Source organism: Hetaerina americana, unplaced genomic scaffold, assembly GCF_022747635.1.
Source record: "Hetaerina americana unplaced genomic scaffold, ioHetAmer1.1.p SCAF_9, whole genome shotgun sequence".
Taxonomy (NCBI): Eukaryota; Metazoa; Arthropoda; class Insecta; order Odonata; family Calopterygidae; genus Hetaerina; species Hetaerina americana.
In genome coordinates, this window is record NW_027287538.1 from 24200481 (window position 1) to 24227028 (window position 26548).

General features: G+C 35.5%; 1 protein-coding gene across 1 annotated transcript; it reads right to left on the bottom strand.

Annotated features, from left to right (window-relative positions):
- On the bottom strand, nt 1–26506 carry LOC139698641 (phosphatidylserine synthase-like). Its single transcript, XM_071597496.1, has 8 exons — nt 26234–26506; nt 25643–25901; nt 25408–25566; nt 23667–23818; nt 19608–19862; nt 16714–16936; nt 11273–11399; nt 1–3234 (listed from the first exon to the last, which is right to left on the bottom strand). Exons 1-8 carry the CDS (start codon nt 26401–26403, stop codon nt 3140–3142), a joined length of 1440 nt encoding a protein of 479 aa, XP_071453597.1. The 5' UTR covers nt 26404–26506; the 3' UTR covers nt 1–3139.
- Nucleotides 26507–26548: the final 42 nt, after the last annotated feature.

Sequence of the window (26548 nt, forward strand, 5' to 3'; positions counted from 1 at the left end):
TCCAGTGTACAATTTTATTTGTTATTTCAAAACATTTCAATGAAACCAATTAAAAGTATTGCTGTTCAATGCACAGTGGCTTCCATATCAATAATGGCATGTACAAGACATCTTTAAAATATCAACCATTTTGCATTATTTAAATGCTGAAAAAAATCTTTGCATTCTACAAAAAACTCTCATAAAAATCCATACAAAAAATAATAGTAATAGCTATTAGTACACTGAATTAGTAATTTGACACATTCATGACTACACAAACAAAGTTAAATAAATTGAACATACATTATTACAACTGGCCATTAGGTAAGGATTAGGATAAGTCGGAAAAAATCAAGAAATTTTCTCCTAGCCAATCAATGGCAACTTTAATAACAAATCTAATAAAGTAATAACTACTTTGGAACCATTTGCTAGGTGTGTAAAGGTAACACTTTGACAGAATACTGAGATATAATGATTATATCTTCAAAAAAGTACACTCAGGAGCACTTTCCTCGTACGCAATACGATTTCATTGCAAGAGTTACTTTAATATTGAGTTAACTCATTTTTGTAACAAAATACTACTCCAACATTGAATTACCTTTTTCAATAAAATAATCGAATCATAGGAAGATTTACACAAATCAATGGCACAAAGACCAAAAATGCTGAGAGCGTTAATGAATGCTTGTACTTGTTGCTAGCAGACCTATAAAACTTTAACAACTACCTGCCAACAACAAACAACCGTAACATACACACACAACTTTTGATAAAAATCGGTGGCACTCGCAAACCACAATATCCCCAGTCATTTATAAAAAAATCTTTGTAAGAAAAAATATTACAGCCAATATTACTGTGCAACTCTTCCAAAACCATAATGCGGAAAATATAATTAACTTCTCTTACTTCCCAAGTTTTTCGTGAAGAACATAAAATTCAACAGTGAGTAATAAAAATTTGTAACAAAATACTTTCTAAACTCTACAATAAAGATTCCTAAATGACTACTGTATATAATAAGAAATAAATTTGATTATCTTGCCACAGACAATCTTCCATGCAAACGTTGAGTGCTTTGCAAAGAAGCAATAATCAGATTATTCCACTCTGGAGTTCTCATTATAAAAATTAAGCAGCACTCAACTAAAAATGGTGAATGCTTATTAAAGCTTCAAAAGTAGCAATTTCTTTACTATGCAACCAATGCTCATCTTAGGGTGACTAGAATCAATACTACTGGTTTTCTCACATATATACACTCACATGCAAAAACAAAGATGAGATAAATCTAAGTCACTTAAAAAGATAGGTAATATTGCGAGTCCTCGGAAAGTAAAGATGGTGTGACTGGGTTTCCTGATTAACAAGTACCTGCCTACTAGAGAAGAAATGAAAAGGACAGCCTATCAAAGGTACAAGAGTTAGGAGGCAAAACCTCAGATCACAGAGATGATAGTACTGGGCTATACAAAAAAAATTAGCATTTTCAGGTGCTGAAAGGCACAGTGACCATGGAGTCAATACATCACATACAATCTACTTCTAAAAATGTGAAATGCTAGACATGGACAACATATTGCATGGTTGATGGTGACTTCATGAGGAAAATATAACACCAACAACGAGCCTCAATCAAAATAATGTTCAGTGAAGTATAATAAGTATTTGTTTTGACACACTTGAGAAATAGGCATTTAAAAATCTCAATTGCACAACATTTCTTAAGGTGAGGGGAAATTTAGGCTAAATATAGCTTTGATGAGAAAGATCTAAGTGCAGTGAATTGGAGTTGATTTTGGAAAGAAGGAGATCAGTGCCCAGCACTTACAGAGGAGAAAACTGCAGACAGTTCCACCAATGCTTGAAGAATACTTATCATGAGTTACATTACCAATGCTAAGTTGCATGAAAATCCCACAGTTTTAAGAGTTAATGAAAGGTAAAAGAAGCCAGGAAACTAAAAAAGGTGAAAGACCATTTCCTTTCTTTAAAATATGACTGGGAATCAAATCATTGCCTTCCTGAGGTAATATAATAATAATAGCATCGTAGAATTTCAAAATTACATTCGACATACAATCACAAAAATACGAGCGAGTTCAACAAAGCTTATTAAACTGGTTCTCAACAAAAGCTAACCTAATAAATAAGACACTGACATTTATTCTGACAGAAAATACCTGCATGTAAATTTCAGTTGTCATCTTATATTAGGTTAGTTCTAAACATTCAGAATCTGCTACAACTGAGTCAGGGAAAATCTTCTCAAACCTTCATTTAACTGCTGTGAGCATATACAGTTTAGTAGATACATTCAGAACTTTTTAAATAAGACATGGATAAGATAAAACTAATGCTGGTAACAACCTTGAACTCCTAGACATATAGGTGCAAATGAGATCAGGATTCCATTAATTGAATCTTTTCTTGTTTACACTTCCTTTGATCACAGTTCAACCTCTTGCATTGCAATTAACAAAGAGATGCATTTGTAAAAGTAGAATGTACTGACAAATCATTTGAAACACCTAATAACAATGGTCCTTCTCCTCCCTCTTTGAGTAATTACAATAACCATTAAGTCGTGTTTTGCAAGCACCAACATCAGGCAGCAGCATCGTGCAATTTGTAAGCAGGGAATGGCATTTTCCAAAAAAAATTTACTTTCTTAAGTATTTACACACACACTGATCCACTTTTGCATAGAAAATGACTTGAATGAACTAGGGCCATACCACAGCTGCAAAGATCTATGCATTTAATATAAAAATAAAACCACAGTACTCATCTGCTTTCACATGTAAAGAATGTAACATTGTGTGAACATTCACACAAATGAAACATTTAACTACAGATCAGTAACCAATAAAAATTGGATCGGACATCAATTACTTAAAGCTCTCGCATTTACAATTGTTACTCAAAGTAAACAAAAGTAAAACAAAAAATCAATGGATAATGGTGGGGTGAATATAAAAAAAAACTACTCAAAATGTTGAGTAGCTGGATGAAAACAAAACACAAAATGAGGGACAAAAACAGGTCAAAACATTTGACACGCCAGTAAGAGAAACCTTTCAACTGCTGCCTATGTTAGAGCAAGAACTAATATAATTGCCACCAACAGAAATGACAGTGGCCACAAATGCTACTGAACTAGCATCCCGTTAAATTCAGTCCTCTGGCGATGCCTCAGTTCTAAGTGCTCAGGAATCTTTGCCTTCGTCATGACTTCAGCTTCACCTGAAATAAAGTGAGCACATCTTACTGAGAATTATTTTTAACCAAGTGTTTTAAGCAACCAAACATTTAAGTTTTAAAAATGAGACCATTGCAAGCAAAGTTAATTGACCATAGTCATCAATCCAAAGATTTTTCACTCCAATGTCTTCACCAAGTATATTGACATTGCTGACAACAGCTAGTGTCCCCACCATCATTTTCAGGTCAAAAGTGTGGGAATGAAGTTTTGACCAACTTAAATGGGGTGTACCATGAGCTAGCTTTTTCCTGATTGTCTTTTTCTCAAAGGACTCTCTTCCAAGAACTATGGAGAGGATATGTCTTTCATATTCATGTTTTGGGGGATTTTTGTGATTTCAATGACTTATGGTACTAGCCTGGTGGGGGATGGTTTTGTTTATTGTTAGAAATAATTTATTGCTTTGTCAAAAAGAATGTTGTAACCAGGCTCGCTTCAAGTGCATTCCGCGATGGTGGAAAGTAGGAAGCAGCTAGCTTGTGGTATATCCTTTGTAAAAATGGACGAAATTGCAATCCAACATCTTTGATCTGAAAACACAGGTTTGGAACATTAACAAAACTATTGTCAACAATCTCAAAATATGTGATAAAGATCCAAATATGGAGTGAAATTCTACTATTAAACACTGCAGGAACCTAAACAAAACAATCTAAAGATTGCTTCAATGGTTGAGAGAAGAGGTCACCTTGAGCTAAGCCCTACTAAGGCATGCAAAATTTACACATCAGGATAAGGAGGCCAGTTACTCCCTTATGCTTCCTGCGGTTTCCAAGAAAGATTGGGGTTCCTCAAAAATCACCACAGAGCTTGGGTAAAGTCAAGGATCTCCAGAATCATCCAGATTTGAACTTTGGGCATTTGATCAGCAGGAGAGCATTGTAAGCTGCCAAACTCTGAACTAAATGAATAGCTTCCCTATCGTTGAAACTGAGCACTATAAACTTAAGATAGTAAAAATAATCAATAAACCACTCAATGATGCTAGAAAATTATCTGTTAAACACTCATTTTTACTCAAATTAACTGATATTACATACTGCATAGTAGTTTTTATTACCAGTTCTCATCTGTATTGGATTTGGCAGATAAAAGTTTTGCACCCACTACATAAATAAATAATATTTATTGGTCCCAGGACTTTACAAAATAAAATATAGGACAATCAGAAAATGCTTGAGATATTTCTTGAATTTACCCCTAGAAGGAGCATATATTATACCTGGTGGCAGATAATTGAAAATTGTGATGGCCACATATAAGGGACTCTAATTATGCATAGCAGAAGAGTGGCAGAACAAATGTGCATCAACACTCTGTCAAGTATTATGACCATGTACTTGAGCATTGGTGATTTGCTGTTTCATATTATTCTTAACATACATGCATAAGTAATAAATATATATAGAAAAGGCAAAGTTAGAATTTTCAATTTTCTTAAATAAGGTTCATAAGTGTGCCATGGGGGTATTTATGTATGCTATATACCTAATACATATTTTTTACATTAAAAACTACAGAAGTCAGGTGATGGTCCCCAAGAAATAATTCCATAACTCATATGCAACAGAGAGTTGCCATATTAAACCATTTTTAGTATATTGAAATTTACAATTTTGGTAAGATTTTGTAGAATAAACCCACTTATTGCCATAGTTTAACATAGGCCATTGCTATGGATCCCCCAGTTTAAGCACTCAATAACAGACAAACCTAAAAACATGGTACTCTGTACCCTATCTACGGCTGGGCCTTTAAAGCAGAAGTCTAACTGAGGCACTTCCCTTATTATTTTAAATTGAATATAATTTGTTTTAGTACATTTGCAGAGTTTTTTAATGTTAAACCATTTTTCCAAGAGCAATAATGAGCTATCAACAAGTTAGGGTCCTAGTGGCTAATTGCCAGAGTTGTTTCATCTGCATGCAGAAATATGTTGTTATTCTCAATATATACAAGCAAATCATAGATACATGATACATGGATAATAGAAATAATAATGGCCCAAGAATGCTACCTTGTGGTACCCTGACAATTACTGTTTCTATCAGTGAGCATTGATTTATCATTATGTTCTTGACCCCAATGCTAGAAGCCTCCACCACATGTTTCCTGTATTTTAAATATGATTAAAGCCATTTAACGATGATTCCCCTGATTGCATAACATTCACATTCACTTAGAAGAATTTCATGGTCCACAGTATCAAATGCATGTAAAAGATCATTGGATACACCAACAGAGTATTCATTTGAGTCCCAAGAAGTCATTATCTTTTTTAGAAAACTTGCAATAGCATCATTGGCACCTTTTCCCTCTAGTAATCCAAATTGTTTCATACTTAAAATTTTATATTGAATGATATATTTCATAAGCCTGTCTCTCATTAAAGACTCAAAAATTTTAGAAAAATTAGTCAATAAGGACACTGGTTGGTCATTGTTAATGTCATCCTCAAGTTTTATCTTTGCTATTTTTACAGTCTGAAAAATTACCATTTGTGAAGGACATATTCATTAAAAATGTTAAGGGTTTGCTCATTGCCTTTGAGCATATTTTTATAATCATAGTAGAACTAGCGTCAATGCCAACTGATGGTTTACTTTTAAGGCTCCTGATACACTTCCAGAACTCATCCTCCATTGCAGGAAAGAGGACCATGGAAGCCATGTCACATGCTGGCAAAACGGTGAATCAAATCTATCATTACTCATTATTCCATTTTGTAAATTCAGAGGGCAACTTTAGGTCCAGACCTGAAGATGTCTTCTGCAACAGAAGCAAAACTGTTATCTGTCAAACTTAACACAGCCAAAACACCAAAACAAAAGATTTTAACTTCATTACGTAGCAGAAGCCTTCTTACATTGATTAAAACATACTAAATGCTGACACTCATTATTTTACACATCAATGTTGAGACTCCACCAGTTTTTCTCAATATTTAAAACAGCACAATACTAGAGCATTGCAAAGGTCAGATCTGTCAATGAATAACTCATTATTTGCATTATTTGTTCAGTAAAAATTTGATTTTATGTACACTTTTGGCTTAATTTACACAGTATATGTCCTTTAAGTTTCATTGATTTCATTCCAGTATTGGCATCAGTGGCATTTGTAGCAATCCGAAGCATGTTCAGTTCACCAATGATTACTTCTGATGGTGAAAAATGTTTTCTACAAAGGTGTTTCTCCCCATCTTCATATTGGGGAACAGGAAAAAGTCTAGGTCTGGACATCATTAGAGTCAAAATCATTAACACTACAATTCAAGTGACTATCATTTAAGTCAGTTATGCATCAAAAGTGAGACTAACAAAATGCCTCTAGAAAAATGTGAAATTAGCCAGGTACTACATGGAAGTACAGATGACATTGTGTAAGAAGAAAGTGACAACCCCAGGGAAAATACCCACACATTTCAGTTATTTGTGTTTCATCATACATCCATTAGCACAGATAATTAACAGTTTACTGTAAATGTATTCACAGTGACTATCGCAAGATCTGAATGGACTTAAAGAAAGTTTTCAATTGTTACCATCTATTCTTTAAACTTTCAATTTTGAATTAACCAAACATTAAGGCTATATTTTGAGCACTCGCAAAACAAACATCACTATTCACTGATTATTTGTTACATGAGAGTGTCACGTCCCCTGTCTCGATTGGCTCCATGTAAATTTTTTACGCAAATTCATGCGGGATTAAAAATAACTAGCATGATTTTGGCAAAGGAAATTTTGCAATTTTTGCCTGTCATTGTGCTCAAGATTTATTAATGCAACACATGTGGGGGGCAAAAAATGAGAGCCCTCACTTGAATTAGCAATTTAGTCATTACTTTTAACCATCCTCACAAATCCACTTCGTAAAGACACACAATTTGTTATTAGTGTCAATTGGTTTTCAAATGAATCTACGAAAATAATTTTGAACGATGGAAAATTTTATAGTTACTTAAATGCAACCACCTTCAATAAGTAATCTACAACAATCAGAAAATAATCACAAACATAATGAAATTTCTTCTCTTAGCCTTGAATAAATTTACTTCGTTAAAACACATGCTTGTACACATATGTATAAGTAACAGTTATGACAACAACATTGGTGACTTATAATTCCAATAGATAAGATAAGCAGTAGTATCCAGAATATACAGTTTAATCCAGAAGTCAACAAAAAACCACTGGCAACGATTCAGAAGTAATGAACACCTATAAAACTAAATTCCAAGATTCCACAACTATCATCATGAAAATGAATAAAAATAATATCAGCACATGGGTATTTTATTATTCTCTAATCATATGGAAACAATTGTGAATGTGAGGATTCTGAATAGGTATTCCATCAAGGTGCCATTAACCATTAGTCTGTCAACCACAATGGAGTGCATAATTGCATGCTTAGTGAGAATTATTCTTGAGTGTACTAATTAATTTATGAATATTTTACAAACTATCATAACAGAAAACTGGGCAGGTTACAGGAAAGACGGGGAATAATGATTCTCTTTACCTTCAGTGAAAATACTTTCTTTCAACTTGTAGATGTATTTAACCTTTGCATACTAAAGTCAATTCCTTATGCACAGATGTCTTGAACCTTCCACTAGCCAATTCACAAAAAAAGGGATATAAATGCTAAAATGTGCGCTAATCAATAATATTAAGTGGTAAACTACATATGCATCATCTAAAGAAAAAAGTGGGAAAAAAATGATTTATAACTAACTCCTCCATTGACTTCTTTGGAGTATTTTACCCCAAACATTCTTCAACAATTTCACGGTTAGCTAAGGGGATGCTGGATTATCACTGATTTTTGGGAAATTTCAGAATATTTTTAAAATTTCTAGCAATTTTGGAATGAAAACAAAATTTGATGGCAACAATAAGAAAGTTCACTTAATTTCATAACTTTTGATAACTCTTTCAAGCCCAAAAGACCATTATTTCTTATTTTAAAGAAAGTAAGCTCACAAGCAACAAAAATGAACTTTTCATGCATTTTTTACGAAGTAGATGTGAATATCATAGAGTCAAACCTTGGACTTTAGGTGAGTAAAAAGTATACTTTTATTCCTACAATGGGTACATTTAATACAGTTCAAAGTTTGAAAGCTGTTCAACTTTGGATTTTTGAAAACATAACTGAGAATTGCATATAAACATTGCAGTTTTTAGCTTTCCTTTTTCATAGGATAGGTTATAGATTACTTTAAGTTTACTACATACATTACTTTTGTCATGGCCACACCAAGTGAGTTCAATTTATGCAAGCAAATGTTGAAATTCAGATGCAAAAATAAGAAGACTGAAGCCAGCCAAAAGAAAAATACCTATTTTGCTGAGGACAGATAATAGAAACATTTTGTTTCTGAAAGTATTATTTTCACAGTTAATTGATTAAATACAAATGCATGTGTCATGATGATAAAGAATGGAAATTCGTTTTTGATCATAATTTATCAGATCATCTGTCCTTTTTTACTGATTTTCAACAATCAGAGGTTTCCTCAGTTCACATTGCCTCAGATGATCGCCTTGACTGTAATTTTCATAATTCCTGGACAACATAAGCCCCCACATACCATATTTGATGGTGTAGCAGAGGTACTTTTTTCTCAAAATTGAGGTTAAGAAATTACCCACACATTATATGCAAAGGTTGGAACTGTGTGGGTTAATGATCAAGACTGATTGTAATTTTAACTCCAGTTAATCAGTTACTACCTATTTTGACTCCATTATATTTAGACTATTATATATTCTTACATATAATATTTATTATTCAATTGAAGAATGCAGTAGTTGGGATTATTATTATTAAGTTCATTGTCATTCTGAGACCTGAATATTCGGTTGATTGCTTCTGTGACGCCGAAAGAGTTGCGAGATATTGAACAAACGTGATTACATTTTCTCACAACAGATCATAACAAAACAGCATTTGCTCTTCTTACTGAGTGGAATTATTTGTAATAAAAAACCCAAAAATTAAGTTGGAGGGGTATCATGCTTTCTAGAAGACTGTTTTAACTTTTTTCTGCTGTGTGTGCCCCACCGAAATGAGGGCACATCTGATGTGCCAACAAATATGGTAATTGTGCAACTCAAATTTTCTTCTGTTACTGAAACCTCTAGAATACTAATTGTAAGGTTTGTGGAGTGATGCAATCATTTTTCCAAAACAGGTTTCAGAAATTAAGGGGACTATAATTACAGAGATACTATATTTGTGTTGGAACTAATCTGGAAAACTAAGGTATAAGCTTCATTCAAGTGAAGTAGTCTGTTCGTTTTCTGCCACATACTACCTTGATCAAAAATTTCCCGGAATTTATTCAGAAAATTAAAAATACAAGTTTATTCATCTACTACCTTGATCAAAAATTTCCCGGAATAACCACCGTGTGGCGCTCCCATCGTTCCGATTTGAGTTCTGTTTTTTTTTGTTAAATTGGTACATCTGTTGTTGATATTCCCTTTAAATCTTAGTGTCATAACTTGACATTTGCAAAAGTTACGTAGCCAAGAGTACATCTATCTCTGTGTGTGTTGGCGATTTTTTACAATTGCAGAAATGGATTTAAATTTGCAACAACGAACTTGTATTAAATTTTGCGTAAAAAACGGATTTAGTGGCGCACGGACGTTGGAAATGTTGGAAAAGTGTTTCAGCAACGATTCTCTAAAAAAAACGGTCGTTTACCAGTGGCACGAGCGGTTCAGAAGTGGTCGTGAGTCAATCGAAGATGATGAACGCAGTGGCAGACCATCGACATCGAAAGTCGGTGAAAAAATTGATAAAGTAAAAGAAATGTTGGTCAATAACCACAAATTAACCATCAGAGAAATAGCGGAGGACTTGAACATTGCCTATGGATCCGCCCAAGACATTGTGGTTAATGATTTGGGTTTCCGTCGTGTAGCAGCAAAGTTGGTGACAAAAGACCTCAATTTCATGCAAAAAAGAGACCGTGTTGACGTCGCAAAAGACATGATTTGCGAGGCTGAATCCGATCCCACATTCATCAAAAGGATCATTACTGGAGACGAGACGTGGGTTTATGAGTACGACACGCAACCGTCTGTTCAATCAAGTTAAAAAACCATTACGGGGAACGCGTTTTAGCAGCCGAGAGGAAGTAATGGAAAAATCGCAGGAAGCACTGATGGACATACCGAAAACCGAATATAAAAAATGTTTCGAGGATTGGATCAAGCGCTGGCATAAGTGTGTTGCAGTCGATGGGGATTACTTTGAAGGGGACAATATAGATTTAGATGAATAAACTTGTATTTTTAATTTTCTGAATAAATTCCGGGAAATTTTTGATCAAGGTAGTATTTCCTAAGACACACTTAAGAAACCTCTTAAATCTTCACTTTATTCAGAATGAGCCCAGCCATGACTATCTAATAAGTGTGTTTGCATGAAAGTGAGCAAATATATGCTTTGCTTGCAAAACCTTTTATGACTGAGACAATGTCAGATGATAAATAGCCAGAATAGAAGTGATTCTACCGGAGACAATGCTGTGTTGAATTTTAATAATTTACACATTTATTCTTTAATAAAAATATTATTATACTTGCTTATAATGAACTGAAGAATTAATTCTGTTCACCAAACCACTACATATGAAACAAAACTATTTTTCAAAAACTGTTAAAAATGTATTACCTTCTACCATTTTTATGGAGTAATGATTACTATGAACTCTATATGGATTTTCTTGATTAGGCAAACCCTGCCTTTAACTTAATCTTCTCTCAAAAAATGGAACAGTTTTACTTTCTTTTAACAACTTGGGAAAAAACTCTATTTTTTCCCTTAAAATTGTCCCAGAAACTTTTTGGTTTTGGTAGTTGAATCAAAAAATAAAGCATTTTCTTTTGCATTAAGCAATATTTGTTCTACAGACACTATGTGCCCATTAAAAAAAAAACATTATCACTACCAAGCTTAAAAAGTAGAGAAAATCATTTTGAAAGGCATATATACCTAATAATCCACCATCAGATATCTCCTCCTTTTGCTGCTGCTTTTTTGGTTGCAACTGATTTAAATGACTAGTACTCCCATAGGCACTCTTCAGTGGAGATGAATCCCGTGACTTGTCATCATAGGTCTTCAGAGGCAAAAGGACGGAGAAAGGGCTTGAGTGAATAGTGGAATTAAGTGACTTTATGGCATTCAGAGTTATAACCAGTTAGACATCCAACTAGGAATAAATTAGCACTGAGCCACCAACCACATGCATCACCCCAAACTTGAATCATGCAATCTGGGAACTTATCATTAAACACCAATATAATTTGTATTAAATATGTTACTGAACTAAAAAGGGTAGGAAATGTTGCTTCTCATCACCGACGATCACAGACTATGTGCTGACTGTACAATGTTATTGTTTGAAAATATTATTACAAATACAAGCATTTGCAATGTAATTTACCTCCTGTGCCCTTCTTCAGACATTAAACATATCAAACAACAAAAAAATGAACGTTTGTTTAAGAGAGGGTTTCATGGAATTATTTCATTTAATAACAAAAAACTATGATTTTGTAATTCTACAGTATGTTATTTCAACATGACCTGAGTTTCAATGTTCAACCTGATGATTACATTAAACTTCAAGACCAGGGTGATGGCTAAATAAAATACTGTGGAATTACAAAGTTAAAGTTTCTCATAATAAACAATCCTCCAGATGAAAGATTATTTTTTATGATTAGATGAGAACACAGCAGTTGAGAACAGGTTCTCCAGCTTCGATGGACATTGAGTAGTGTATTGTCTGTTTTGCTATGAGGTGACCTTTATGTAGATACCTTCAACAGAGACAAAAAATCAATCAAATCAAATTTCCAACTCCCAAATACAGAATATAAGGTCTGTTCTAAAAAAAAGTCGAATGAATTTTTGCTGTCAAAGCAGATGACTGGAGTGGGGCAAACTGTGGTAAGAGAGGTGGTTGGAGGTCTTGGGAAAGCAATGTGACCCATGCCAGTTGCCTACGAGCCACTGTATTGGCCCGGAGACAACTGACAGATGGACTACAGTGCAGATCACTGGTAGACTGGACCCTTATTCGAGGGTCGTATCACAAATTCACAATGCCACATTCCATGGAGCAAAAATACACGATAAAATTTTGTGTTCAGCTTGGAAAATCAGGTTTGGAGACCATGACCACAGTTAAGGATGCTAATGGAGATGAAGCAAAGTCCCAAGGAATGGTTTTCCGCAGGCATAAGATGATCCAGGAGGGTAAAGAGGAGGTTGATGACATGGGACACCCTGGATGTCCATCAATGACACAGTGAGATGAATATTTGCAAAAAGTGAGAGACATGTTCAATTACAATCGATGCCCAAATGAAATGTCAGAATGTTAACAGAAGAGTGCAATATTCTACAAACCACAGGGCATGCATTCTTACAGAGGATTAAGTCATGAGAAAGGTGAATGTCAAGATGGTTCCCAAGGTGCTATCAGAAGATCACAAGGCTGCTTTTACAATCTCCTGGACTGGTGTGGCAGTAACCCATATTTTTTAGATACTACCGTTGCTGGTGACAAGATATGAGTCTTTGAGTACAACCCTGTGTCAAAAAGACAAAGTATACATAGAGTGGCACACAAAGGCTTCCTCGTGCTTGAAAAAATCAAGAATGAGCAAATCCCAGGTGAAGGCAATGCTCATTATCTTTTTTGACCCAAAAGGTGTTATCCACGTAGAGTTCGTGCCGCAGAGATAGAGAGTCAACAGTAAGTTTTATGTGGAGGTCCTCGAAAGGCAGCAGGAAAGAGTGTAACATTACAGGAAGGAGATCTTTGCCAACTGAAAGCTGCACCATGATAACATGCCAAACCCACCTAGTGACAGAGTACCTGGTTAAGCACAGGGTGACAACACTGCTCCAGTAGCCCTAGAGCCCTGATGTGGCACTGCCTGACTTTTTTTTTGTTCCCAAAAATGAATAGGAGCTTGAATAGCAACCATTTTGGAACCCTGGATAACATCCAAGTATCATAGGTACATACATATCAGTATGCACAAGGGTGCTAGTCAGAAGAATTTTAGTAATTTGTACTTCGGTCTACAGTAAATTTTTCTCCCCATATTTATTCCACTTATTTTTGATACCCTGTATCTAGTGCAGATAGCCTCATTTACTTCTCCACACTCAGAACAAAGCTTGTGGTATGAACTTTCAATCAATTCTCACAAATAATTTTTATGGCCAAATTATGGAATATCTCCTTTCCTTAAATAATTCTGAAAGAACTCTAAATGGGATTGTATAAACATTTGTTGAAGCAGCATACTCAGATCCAATCATCCTAATACAGAGCAATGCTTTAGATGACTAATAGTATTATTTTATCATCATAAATAACATAAGTTACTTACTGAAAAGTGGAAATGGAAGGACAATAATATCACAATGATATTTATTTTGGGGCCCCAGGCAGACCAATCACATGAAAGGTTACGAATTGCTACCATTCGGTCATTATTATGTTCAAATTCCACCACATCACACCTGAAACTATGCAATTCGAAAGGTTATGAAATAATTTCCTCTTTTCTTACACTTTAAGAATCAATGGTTTTCATTAAGTTATACCGTGCAGGCATTCAATTGATGTTTCATTTTATTTATAATAAAATAAAAAGGACAGAATATATTAATGAGGATAACGGCATGTAATGGACTCGCTGGATAAGTGCTCACATTAAATGGTCCCTATCAACTAAATGTTTATTGAATGGTGAATTGGATGTTTTGATAGGCACAGAGTTTTAATTTATTTCCCTACATCAGTTATCGCACATTTCCTTTTCATATACCTGCTCAATACACAAAATTCATAATGGTTTACATCTTTGTTAATTAGGTGTGAGTCCTAAATTCAGAAGCATTTTGTGAACAATGCAATTTTATGGGCCATGGTTGTTTTTAAGAGGTCATAATATGATTATCAAACTAATAATCTAAAAGAGAGAATGATGAAATTGCAATACAATTTCAAACAACTTTAGGCAGCATCATTCCACTTATTACTATAATGTATATTTGAATAATGTTTCCAGAATTCCTTTTCTTTTTGGATATAGGGATCTTTCAATTAACTTTCTTGATGGCTGAAAATCTACCGTCACTTTTATGGCCAAAAAAGAGGTAATATAATGCAGATCCAAAAATAACAGGAGTTAAATATACTGACATCAATACTGAAAATCAACACAATTATCCAGCGGCTGAAAAGTATGTGGAAAAAAATGGTTAGTGCATTTGTTAAAAGTTCCACAGTTGTAATTCCACAGTTGAATTTCAGGAGCCTAACTATTGGCTAGGTCAAAGAATTCAAACTGTACGTAGTAGGGTTTAGCATGAGAATAATGGAATCCTCTACAAACATACTACCTTGATCAAAAAGTTCCCGGAATAACCACCGTGTGGCGCTCCCATCGTTCCGATTTGAGTTCTGTTTTTTTTGTTAAATTGGTACATCTGTTGTTGATATTCCCTTTAAATCTTAGTGTCATAACTTGACATTTGCAAAAGTTACGTAGCCAAGAGTACATCTATCTCTGTGTGTGTTGGCGATTTTTTACAATTGCAGAAATGGATTTAAATTTGCAACAACGAACTTGTATTAAATTTTGCGTAAAAAACGGATTTAGTGGCGCACGGACGTTGGAAATGTTGGAAAAGTGTTTCGGCAACGATTCCCTAAAAAAAACGGTCGTTTACCAGTGGCACGAGCGGTTCAGAAGTGGTCGTGAGTCAATCGAAGATGATGAACGCAGTGGCAGACCATCGACATCGAAAGTCGGTGAAAAAATTGATAAAGTAAAAGAAATGTTGGTCAATAACCGCAAATTAACCATCAGAGAAATAGCGGAGGACTTGAACATTGCCTATGGATCCGCCCAAGACATTGTGGTTAATGATTTGGGTTTCCGTCGTGTAGCAGCAAAGTTGGTGACAAAAGACCTCAATTTCATGCAAAAAAGAGACCGTGTTGACGTCGCAAAAGACATGATTTGCGAGGCTGAATCCGATCCCACATTCATCAAAAGGATCATTACTGGAGACGAGACGTGGGTTTATGAGTACGACACGCAATCCAGACATCAGGCAAGTGAATGGCGTTCACCAAATGAGCCGAGACCAAAAAAACCACGTCGTTTTCAGTCAAAAAAGAAGGCAATGCTGACGGTTTTCATGGATTACAACGGTGTAGTGCATCATGAATTTTTGCCAGAAGGCCAGACAGTAAACAAAGAGTATTATTTGGGCGTTATGAGACGTTTGCGTGAAGCAATTCGCCGAAAGAGACCAGAAATGTGGGCAGAAAACTCGTGGATTTTGCACCATGATAACACACCGTCGCACAGTGCTATCATTATTCGTAATTTTTTGACGAAAAATGCAACAAATACCATCCAACAGCCACCGAATTCACCTGATTTGGCTCCCTGTGACTTCTTTCTGTTCAATCGAATTAAAAAACCATTACGGGGAACGCGTTTTAGCAGCCGAGAGGAAGTAATGGAAAAATCGCAGGAAATTTTTGATCAAGGTAGTATATGATATTTCAGATTTCAGCGAGATAACATTTGAAATGGATATTTACAGTTGAATTTATCATTAAAAATGAATATGTTCCTCAGAAGAGACAACATTTTTATAAGGCATGACGACTCATTTGGCAAAAAAATTGAAAAATATTTCACTCAGAACTTTACTAACATGTTTAGTAATGCAAATAATTCAGGTTAACAGGTAAGGAATTCAGGTTTTGCAATGCTGAAACACAAAATGCATTCTGATAACATTAAATACTTTTTTTTTCTTTCCAAGGTAACTAGTATCTGGTTTGAAATTTGGTGTACAATCTGAAAGACTAATGCACGTACCTTTCCTTAGTTAGACTGAAAGAAAAATACTATGCATATATGAATAAAAGAGCAACCATTCTAAAATGGCCAATAAAGGAAAGATTCAAATTATATGGCAAACCAATGAAATTCCAAGCAATTCATTTACAAAATTGCCACTTCTGCATACTTGTACTGTGTTAGCTGAGATGAAGCATTTATATTTCAGAATATTCAAATGTCATATACTTAAAACCAAGGAACACATTCTCCTCAAGGGAAATTCACCAAGAGCAAAAAAACTGAAGCATCAACATAATGTTTGACATGGAGAACTAATAACATTCAACCAACAACCAACCAACTCAATCATCACATGGAAGGGAAATGGCTTTGATTTCAATTCATTCTGTTACATTAAGCAGCAGTGATAATTGCTTTGATAACTGCTTTTCCTTGGGAAAACTCAACTTTAAACCTGGTCACCTCGACAGTCATACATTTAAAAGACCAAAGCACTTATAGGTTCACTCAGCTCCTTACCTGGAAATGCCTGTGATACAGCAAGCATGAATAGACACAGACAACAGAGAGAGCGAACTGCAACAGCAGCCACAATATAATGTTAATCACTTGCGTCTGGCCAAATAAGTGAAGGCCATTCTTAATGCAGAGCACAGCTTCGGTAAACATTATGGCACCATAAACCCAGCACTGAGTCCCAACACGCCTGCATCGACTATCAGTCACATAAGTATAATATTGCCTGTAAACATAGGGAGAGAACATAAGAGTCACTACAATGATAAAAATAACACCACAGCAGTAGATGTTCACTACTGTCTCTTCATCACTTTTCTGCAAGGACAAACCATGTTTGCAAATGCAGAGATCCAGGTTTGAAAACAATTAATCCAGTCATGAGTGCATCACTGCAAATGTGATTGGTCCCGGCTGAAAAGGCTTGGCCATATTACTTATTAATGATATTATAGCAATTTTTTTAAAATTTAATTAGTACTTAAGTCCATCCAAAAACCTACCTTAACCTGTAGATTACCTACAAAAATAGCAATTTATAATAATAATAATTCGGCTTTATTCAGATGAGAATGAGACTGTGGCAGTCCTTTTTTCCATCTAACCCATCCTCAAAATTATTCAATGAAATTAAAAATACATTTGAGAGCTAAATGATATAAAAAAGGACTAAATAATGAGAATCTATTTACAATGAATATGCATGAATACAAATAGAATCGAAAAATATGCAAAATTGCAGGAAAAACATAAAAAAACGGCTTTTATCCTTGACAAACAAAACCTATGGCAGGAAAACACCCACACATGAAGGGGAGTTCTTAAAAACCCGCAAAAACCTACAGATAGATAATTCTAATGTTATAATCAACTAAAATTAAAAAAATAATAATAAATAAAATAAATCAATGCATGAAAAATAAGAGAAGAAACAAAAGGAGAACTGATATACACATAAAAATGTGAAGAAAATTAATAAATATAAAATTAATAATCAATAATACAGAAATAAAAAATATTAAAGAAAAAAATGAAAGAAAAAAATATTACTACAATACGATAAAATGATAATTAAAAAAATTAAGTATAACCTATCACCAGAAGTGAGATTTTAAAAGTAAGATTAATATATGAAGTGGATAGGTAGGTTTAAATAGACACACAGACTAACCATAATTCCCCAAGCCTTGCCTAATATGACACAATGTGACACCCTCACTGTCATACCTGCCACCAACTTTGTGGGTCCCTTCATTATGTTCAGCATCCCCATCCTATTCCTGCACCTTCCTCACTTGCCTGCAATTCTACCCTCGTGCAATTGCACCATCGTGCAAAATCCCCTTAATCAACAACCCATCGTACCAGTTAGCCAATGCACTCTCAGAGGACAAATTTAGAGTCTCTTTTTATCCCCCCTTCAATATATCAAAATTCCTCAGCAAATACAAAGATGTAATCGACAATACAAGGAAGAGTGGTGTGTATGCAAAACAGTGTGAGTCTAATGCCATGTACGTGGGCCAAACGGGTAGGAATTTCTCCACCCGAATCAAAGGACATGAGAAGTGCACAATCTTAAGCAACACCACATCAATAATCACCAAACACTTACTCGAGACCAAACACACCTGTGATTTCAAATTAAAAGTGCTACATTGACTATATAAAATTAGACACATTTGAAAAATTGGAATTGTCCTACGAGTAAAGAAGAAAACCCCCCTCCTCAATGACATGCAGTCCACTTCCTCCTTCCCCTCCTTTCCATCAACTTTTGTTGTTAAACATTGACCATGCGTGACACACAACCCCCCAACCCCAGTGTGTGAGTTAAGTGGGGGATACTCCGCCGCCACCCTTTCATAAGGCCCTAATCCCCTTGGCCACCAAACCTTGGCCTGCCTACTGGCATCATCCCAGCTACCGATGGTCTATTGGTGACTGACGCCATTCACCAAAGTGGACCACTTCGCACCCTAAGACTATGTGTCCTGATTTTAACAAGGTCAAAACACTGTTTTTCCACTACTCCTCATAAACGGCTCCCTTGTCTTCCCCCCCCCCCTTTTCCCCCTCTCTCCCTACCCCCCTCGTTTCCTATCACGTCCTCTCCCCTCCTTCCGGAATCTTAAATGTATATAAGATGGCACACAACTTCAGTTTGTCACCTGATGACGATGCAATACATCGAAACCCGGTTGTTAAATCAAGTGGGTCAATCATCAAGTGGAAAAGTGCTACGATCAGTTATTCATCCTCCACATGAAAACATAGTACACAAACAATTATACTATTTTTGGTCCCCTCTTCTTAATATGTTCTCTTCTACATCTTAACAATATGCATTACAACGACCTTTGTTTACCCCCTGCAGTGACAACCCATTACCTACTCTCACCTCCCTCTCCCCTCTCCTGGCTAATGATCTGTACCCAACTCCACCCCTCCCCCCTTTGTATCCAGTCCTATATAACCATGTGGAAACTGTAAAATTTCCAGATGATGATATCCTGTATCGAAACCAGTCGCAATAAAGTTATATTTTGTGGAATAGCAGAGGGTTACCTAGTCTACCCATCATGAAGGAGTTCCACCAAGTGACTCCATCCACCATTCCATAGATGGACAATATTTAAAAGTCAAATGATTGTCATAAATGCAGCCCATCTCAAAAAAAACCCAGTTCCTTTCTTCAAGTCCCAATTATGGAAATTAAAATATTTATTATGAGGGATTAAATTTCCATGTACAACAATACCCAATATTTAATTCCCCAAATTTCAAAATATTGTTCACAAGATGTTCCAGAATTGAACCTGCCTTGTTAGCTGAAGATCATTGCTTTCCATATTATATACCATTCACCACTGCATGCAGCTACAATGTATACACACCTCACTGACGGAGCCACAACGGTGCCAATGAAGATCAGTCGCCCCACAACAAGGGGATGAGATGGAGGCATTTCAAAGACGTGCTTGAGGAAGAAAGTATTCAGCTCAGAAACTTGCCAGAAGACAACCATCTGAGTCACAGCAAAGAACCTCATGTAAGTGGAGGCAGGATCCAACCATCGCACCTGTGTCCAGGATTCTGGGGTGAACTGAAGGACTGCACGCTTAATCTTTCCTCCAGTAGAATGTATGTCCCTGTTTGAGGCAAAGAAATGACACAATGTTTTTTAAAAACTGAATACCAATGTCCTCTGATGCAATGCTGTCACTTAAAGCCTAATTTTTTTTGACATAAACTGAAAAACACAGACTATACCATAATTTTTCAATTATTATACACACCAGTGTTTTCATGAGGTACATGTTTGAAAATTATTTTACAACCGCATAAAATACAATCTCATTTTCAATCTTACCACTTGCATTCCTAGTGGAAGCAGTATTCCATTCTTACTCATTTGTATTTCTATGCATATTTTGTGAAAATGAGATCAGACAAAAAGAGGTCCTCCTTTCATTATTCCTACTGTTTACCAACTTAACATATGAAGTATGCACAGATCATTTTTTTCATGGACATCTACTGACTTTAGAATCATCATAAATGTTTTTATAAACGAGTCTTCAAGCAAGGGAAATGATATCCACATGATGCATAATGCAGCCACAAGAGGAAGGATCAAGAGAAAGAGGGTAAGGCTAAATTTGATACTCAAATGTCCCCTCCTCTTCACTAGCTGAAGTAATATATAGCATGGGTTGATGGCCATAAAACATTCCAAACAGATGTGATTTTCTGATAAGGTACAAAACACTTCCACTTGGTTATATTTTGGATAAATAACTTTAAGTTAGAATGGTACTGCAAAAACCATTTGCTTAATTAACATTACCTAAAAATTCTTTCTCATCTACCTCTGGAGGATGTCCTATCTGTCTGAAATTCCTCTTCACAACCAGTAATTGTGGCTTTTATATTTTTTTAAAATTAAAATCAAATTTAGCATGATAATTTGAAGTCACTAACTCCTACTGCTATCATAAAATCCACATCCCTGAAGGAAGCATGCTGGTGGGTACTGAAAATTACCCTAAAAACTTAAAACTAGTTAGTGATACACCAGAGTGTCATGTTAGAGCCTCCAGTTCTACAGCATTGAAAAATTGCGACGTCCGTAGAAGACACAGTCACATAAAGGCTTTGAATTCAATTTGAGACATAATTTCTACCAGTTTCATCAAGACAAATCAATCCAAGGATTGGTTACTAGTAACTCCCCAAACCATTCTGATGCATGCCAATTTCTGCAATCCCTCTAAGTTACATTTTCCATGACCTGTTCCTCACAATTCATCCTTGGTCAACTCTGTGATTCTTCCCCTCTATGTTTCCTCCAATTATTGCCCTCAGTAAGCTATCATGCCTCAGGATGTGTCCAATCAATTTCTTTCCTTTTCTTCTTTAATGTGCTTTCCATACAACCTTCTCTCTTCAAAGTACTAGAACATTTTCCACACTATCCATTTTGTTTTCATCATTCTTTGGAAGCAACACATTTGTAATTACACGCATCCTTATATCTAGGTTCATTAATATTTGCCATTAGTACTCATTTCTTCAGGTAAAAAGCCTCAGATTATGTTCAGTTAAGCTACCTCTTCTTGCAAGTGCTCTACATGGGATTCTCTCTTCACACATGCATTTAAGATCTTCTTTAATTGTTACTCCCTCTATTCATTTTATTTTTATCATTCTTCATAGCACAATATATCCATCACCTCCAATCTTCTTTTTTCTGCTGCTCTGATCATTCAAGTCTCAGATCCATTGAAACATAACTTTTAGCAAATTTCTTTCTCAATTCTATGCGATTATAGTCTCCAAGTGCTACTACTTTACTTCATTCGCTGTTCCTTCTTCTTCACATCATTCCTATACTGCTTACTATATCCCTCTTGCTTCTTCCATTACTATTGATGTTGCTTCCAACACAGTAAAACCCTTACACTTACCCCAGCATGTCTTCTCCTACTCTTACTTGGAGATTATCTTCCCCAATTTGACTGCAGGTGATTACCTTAGTTTTAGTCTTGTTTACCTTGAGGTTGTACTTCTCCTCATGAGTTTTTACTCCTCCTTATGAGGTTGTACTCATCCCCTTCTCCATGCTAGCTAGCACCCTTGTCAACTCTTCTTTCTCCTCTTCAAGTAGCAGCTACGTTTTCTGCATCTCACAACACACTGTTCTTTCCCCAATGTATTCATACGCCACAAATTATATTTTTCTTTGATCATGTCAACTGCCTTCTCATTGTATACCTTAAATATCAAGGGCAATAAATAATGAGGCACCCGGCTGAAGTTATTCCTTTATTTTATCTTCCCTTATTTCTACACATCTATTCACTACCACCTCCTGCCAGTCTCCTGTCATTGTAGTTCATCCCAATTCCTTTTAGGAAATGGATATTACAGCCTGGTCCATGCTGCTCAAAGCTTTGGTGGATCAATCATGACACACTTTTCAATGCATAGATCATCGGACTGATGGTTCTTAAGTTTTCTACCTTTTTCATGGTAAAGAGACAAATTCTTCTTAAAGCCTAGGTCATATCTTTTTATTACTCTGACATGCATAGCAAATATTTAGCAGTGTACAGGATGTGTGCGCCTGTAGTTGTTTCAGAATTGTTTTATTAGTTCTGAGGATATATTTTTGGTCCTTATTAGCCCCCTTAAAACATTTAATGAATGGCTAAGTTTATACCACAGGAGGCCACATTTTTCATCATCATCAATAGTATTTTCTTCTTACAGTAATATACCATGCATTTCTTTTCCACCATAAAAAGTCGCCAAAGATTCTTTCCACGTCTCCGCATTAACCTCATCTTTAGCAAGAATTTTACCATTATTACCCCTAATGGAATTGATATTTGCTCTGAAATTATTGAAATATTATCTCACGGTAATGCTTCACCTCTACCCTGGACTAGGTTATTCTGCACATGTTCACACAAACTCTTCATTCTTCTCTGGCTTTTCTCACTTTTTGGCTGATTTCACTTCTCAGTTTTCTGTAACATTTCTGCAAATTCTAACCCCTCTCGTTCTTGTACTCTGTTCTTTCTCCAATTAGATCCAGTACTTCTTCCTCAGTGATCCATGGTTCATTTTCATAAGTGTACAATAGTTTCCTTTGAGGCTTCTGGAAAGTCGGTTTTCATTCTTTGTCATCTTTCTTAAATCAACCTGGTGTTATTACCCCTGCACATTCCATTTCCGATTTACAATTGCAATTCATCCTTGGCTCAGATTCCTTCAATCTGTCTAACAGTTATTCAGTTTTCATTCTCTTCTTTGAGCGAATTGAATTTGAAAAGTCACCTGAATAGCAGTAAATATTAGTCACTGTAAATATCTACCCCAAATACCTATGGCGGTTCTTTATTTGGCGTCATAATCATTATTACATGAGCTGGAAGTCAGTTTGGTATCTTCTTATGCCTACTGGCATCTTCCGGGAGTATTATCTTCATTGATAGTTCTACACAAGTGTGCTTGCAACCATAACTCTGATCTGTTTGCAGAATTAAAAAAGTGTTCTTTCTCTGCTTCCATTTCACTTCTCTAGGTGATATCTTTCTTAAGTGTTCCTTCTTAGCCTTCAACGACTGCATTTCAGTCTCTATGCATAATCAAACTATTTCCTTCCACATTTGTTTTAATACTTTGGCAATGTCATCATAACTGATTTACTAAGTAAAGCTCCAACTATTCTTAAATCTAAAAAGATATTCTTCTCATTGGGAATTTCCAAAATGCATATTATATTCCCAGGTTTTTAAAAAGATTGAATCTCTTCTCGATGTTTCAAAAAAATTGTTTGAATTTCAAATTTTCCTCTATTTTTCAATTTTCTTGACCATGCGGTCATTTTACTAATCAATCCAATCTCTAAACTTAAAATGTTACTTTTGTACATAAAATTCACTTACTTTATACTAACCCACTTGTACTCTCTCATCTCCAGCTTGCGGCATATCCACAAGCCAACCCAAATTCCAAGACCATTGCAAAGTAGAATGTCCAGGACTAGAGCATCCCACCAGCACTCCACAAAATTTGGAAGAAGGTGAGCAAAAGCTATCTAAATGAAAAGATATTATCGAGAGAATTAGTGAGGAAGGAAACATCAAATATGCACAATCTTCCCAATTTATATGATTCTAATTAAACTTAGTACAAACATTTTAATGTGAATGATTACATAAAGATCTCTCTCAAGATTTTCTTCCAGTCTCCAAACACGCCTCCAATGTGCCCCTGGAATCTCTATGCGCCCTATCAATCAGGTTTTCTAGGGAATTTCACTTTCAAAATGCATATGTCAAATGCCATACAGAGAGAATATAATCATACTTGAAATTGAAAAACTCCAATAGCCATAAACAATTAACCTTCCTAAACAAAGTACAAATGAGATTAGTTGGCTAACGCGACAAGTCAAGGATTTATTTATTTATTTATCAACTCAACTAAAGAATGGGGTAAAAGGTAAAAAGGAAAGGGATAAGAAAGGTGAATACGAATACGCGCATTTCCGCCCTCAAAGTAGCCCTCATCAGCATACTGAAGGTGAATCGTCACGACAACACAAGTCAAAGTGAGGTTTCCAACCTTTCCTTTTTACCTTTTAACCCATCCTTGATTTGTGGCGTTACCCAACTAATCTCATTTGTACTTTGTTTAGACAGGTTAACTGTTTACGGCTATTGGAGTTTTTCATTTTTTCAATACTACTAGCCGTAACAGCTCATTTCTGTCAATATATAATAATACTTGTTTCAATATAACCAGAAGAACAAATGTTCTTCCAAATGTCAATGTGAGTTGTTTTCCACTGGTTAGGCAGACCATATGTTGATATGGTCCTTCGAGATGTATATTTGCTGCAACAGGAATTCATCTAGGGGCCAAGAAATTGTCTCATCTCAGGGACAATGCACTTGTGAAGGAAATCTTAATGGGAGGCCAACTCACCACTAACAAAAAGAACATGATACTTTTATAGTTTAACTTGAGCACATTACAGAATGACAACCATATCTGAAGCTGTAAATTTTATTTGAGGATTACTATGACACATGAAAGTAGGCAATGACATTACAAATATATTGAATTAGTGAAATAATAGAAGTTATGGAGTCAACATAAAATTAAATACTTTAATTCTGAAGATGCTGTCACTGGGCAAACAAGCCATTAATCATTATTACGAAATATATTGAATTTTATGGGACATTAAGCAGTACATCTTGTCCTATTTTACAAGAGTAGGCTGACACACACATGGGTTACTCTCCACCTTTTCCCTTTCCATGGCACATGTCTAATTTCATCAGAATATGCATATTAGTATTGAAACTGAGTGAAATGTCCAACTATTCATGCTTATACCGGCTATGGAATACCGGTATTATTAAGGAGAAGGTAGCATAATTGCTACGAAAACTAGTACATCATGGAAAAATAGGAAAAGGCGATGCTTTCTTCACAAAGAAGAGTATTAAACGCTAAAAAAAACGTAAGATCAAATGCCCTTCAAAGAGATGAATGGTAAGTGTTAAATGAGAAATAATACCAAATTAAACACTAGACCATTTACTCAATCACAGTTGGTACACCTTTTTCACTACAAACACAACTTGTTACCATTTAACCGTAAGGTTGACTAACCTCTGTGAACTCCCACATCACACTGATGGTCCACAAGATTCCAAAATGCCGGACTAACACTGCTTTAAAAATCCAGCCCAAGAAGTGAGCCCAAGCAAACACATCAACATGACTCCAGACTCTTTCCCATGTGATGTCAGAACAATTGACCCCATATTCCTAATAAAAAATGGGTTATCTCTAAGTTTCAGCAAAATAGTTTTGAATTCGCCAAAAAAGGAGGGAAAAAGTTTACCTTTTCCATATCTATACTAAAATTCTGAAGCTTGGGATCCATCCATACCAGTATTCCTCTAACGGTGGAATACCGTTGAAATAGAAGAAATAGTAAAGCCAAAAGATATAGAACGCTAAGGCCGAAGACCATCCTCCAAACTGCTGGATGTGGCCTCACAAAAGGGCCATTTGGAAAGGCTAGAACGGATACTATGAGGAAGAAAAACACCACACAGCACATTCCAGCCCAAATATTATCTTTGGTGTCGGCATCATTTCTGGAAATTCAAACAATGGTTTAAAGTTTCAGTAAAGTTGAATTCAAATTCGTGCAAAATTTACTGAGTTAAACCAAGACATCTGAAATTTAAGATTCTAATAGCTTATCCTATGAACCGAATCATTTAGAAACAGGGCACATTAAAATATTCAGTTATTAAAATACAGCCCTCAAGTTCTTAGATATCATTGTGCCAAAAATTGTTAAAAATAATAGGGTTGAAATAAATGATCCACTGGGTCGATCTAACCTTAATCCAAGAAAATTAATACAATAAGAATGGAAACCCTCCGAAGTGCCAATTACAAAAATCGTCATAGTTTTTCTTACCTCGTAAAAGCTGTGTAAATTACTGACGCAATTGATACAGTGAGTAAAGTTACAGTGTGCGGTTTGTAAAAAAACTCCAATGATATATCGTCTACAGGTCTTTCATTCATACTCGAAAAACTGTCGGGAGTTTCTGAAATAGCGGGATTCGATCCGCTGAACCGTCCCATTTTTTAACTAGATTAACCTCACATGAAGTAATCATAGAGTTAGTATTCGAGATAATCTCATTTATTGGCGAGCAGATTACTCATAACTACCGAGATCGCTGGAGCTAACAAACGCGCGTCAACTTTGCTCAAGTTTGTGTTTTTG

Coding starts and splice junctions, on each gene's coding strand:
- LOC139698641 (XM_071597496.1), bottom strand. CDS start 26,403: ATGGGACGGTTCAGCGGATCGAATCCCGCTATTTCAGAAACTCCCGAC. Junction 19,863..23,666: donor TACAAGTGGGTTAGTATAAA/GTAAGTGAATTT, acceptor TGCCTCAAACAG/GGACATACATTCTACTGGAG. Junction 16,937..19,607: donor GTTGTGGCTCCGTCAGTGAG/GTGTGTATACAT, acceptor CTATGTTTACAG/GCAATATTATACTTATGTGA.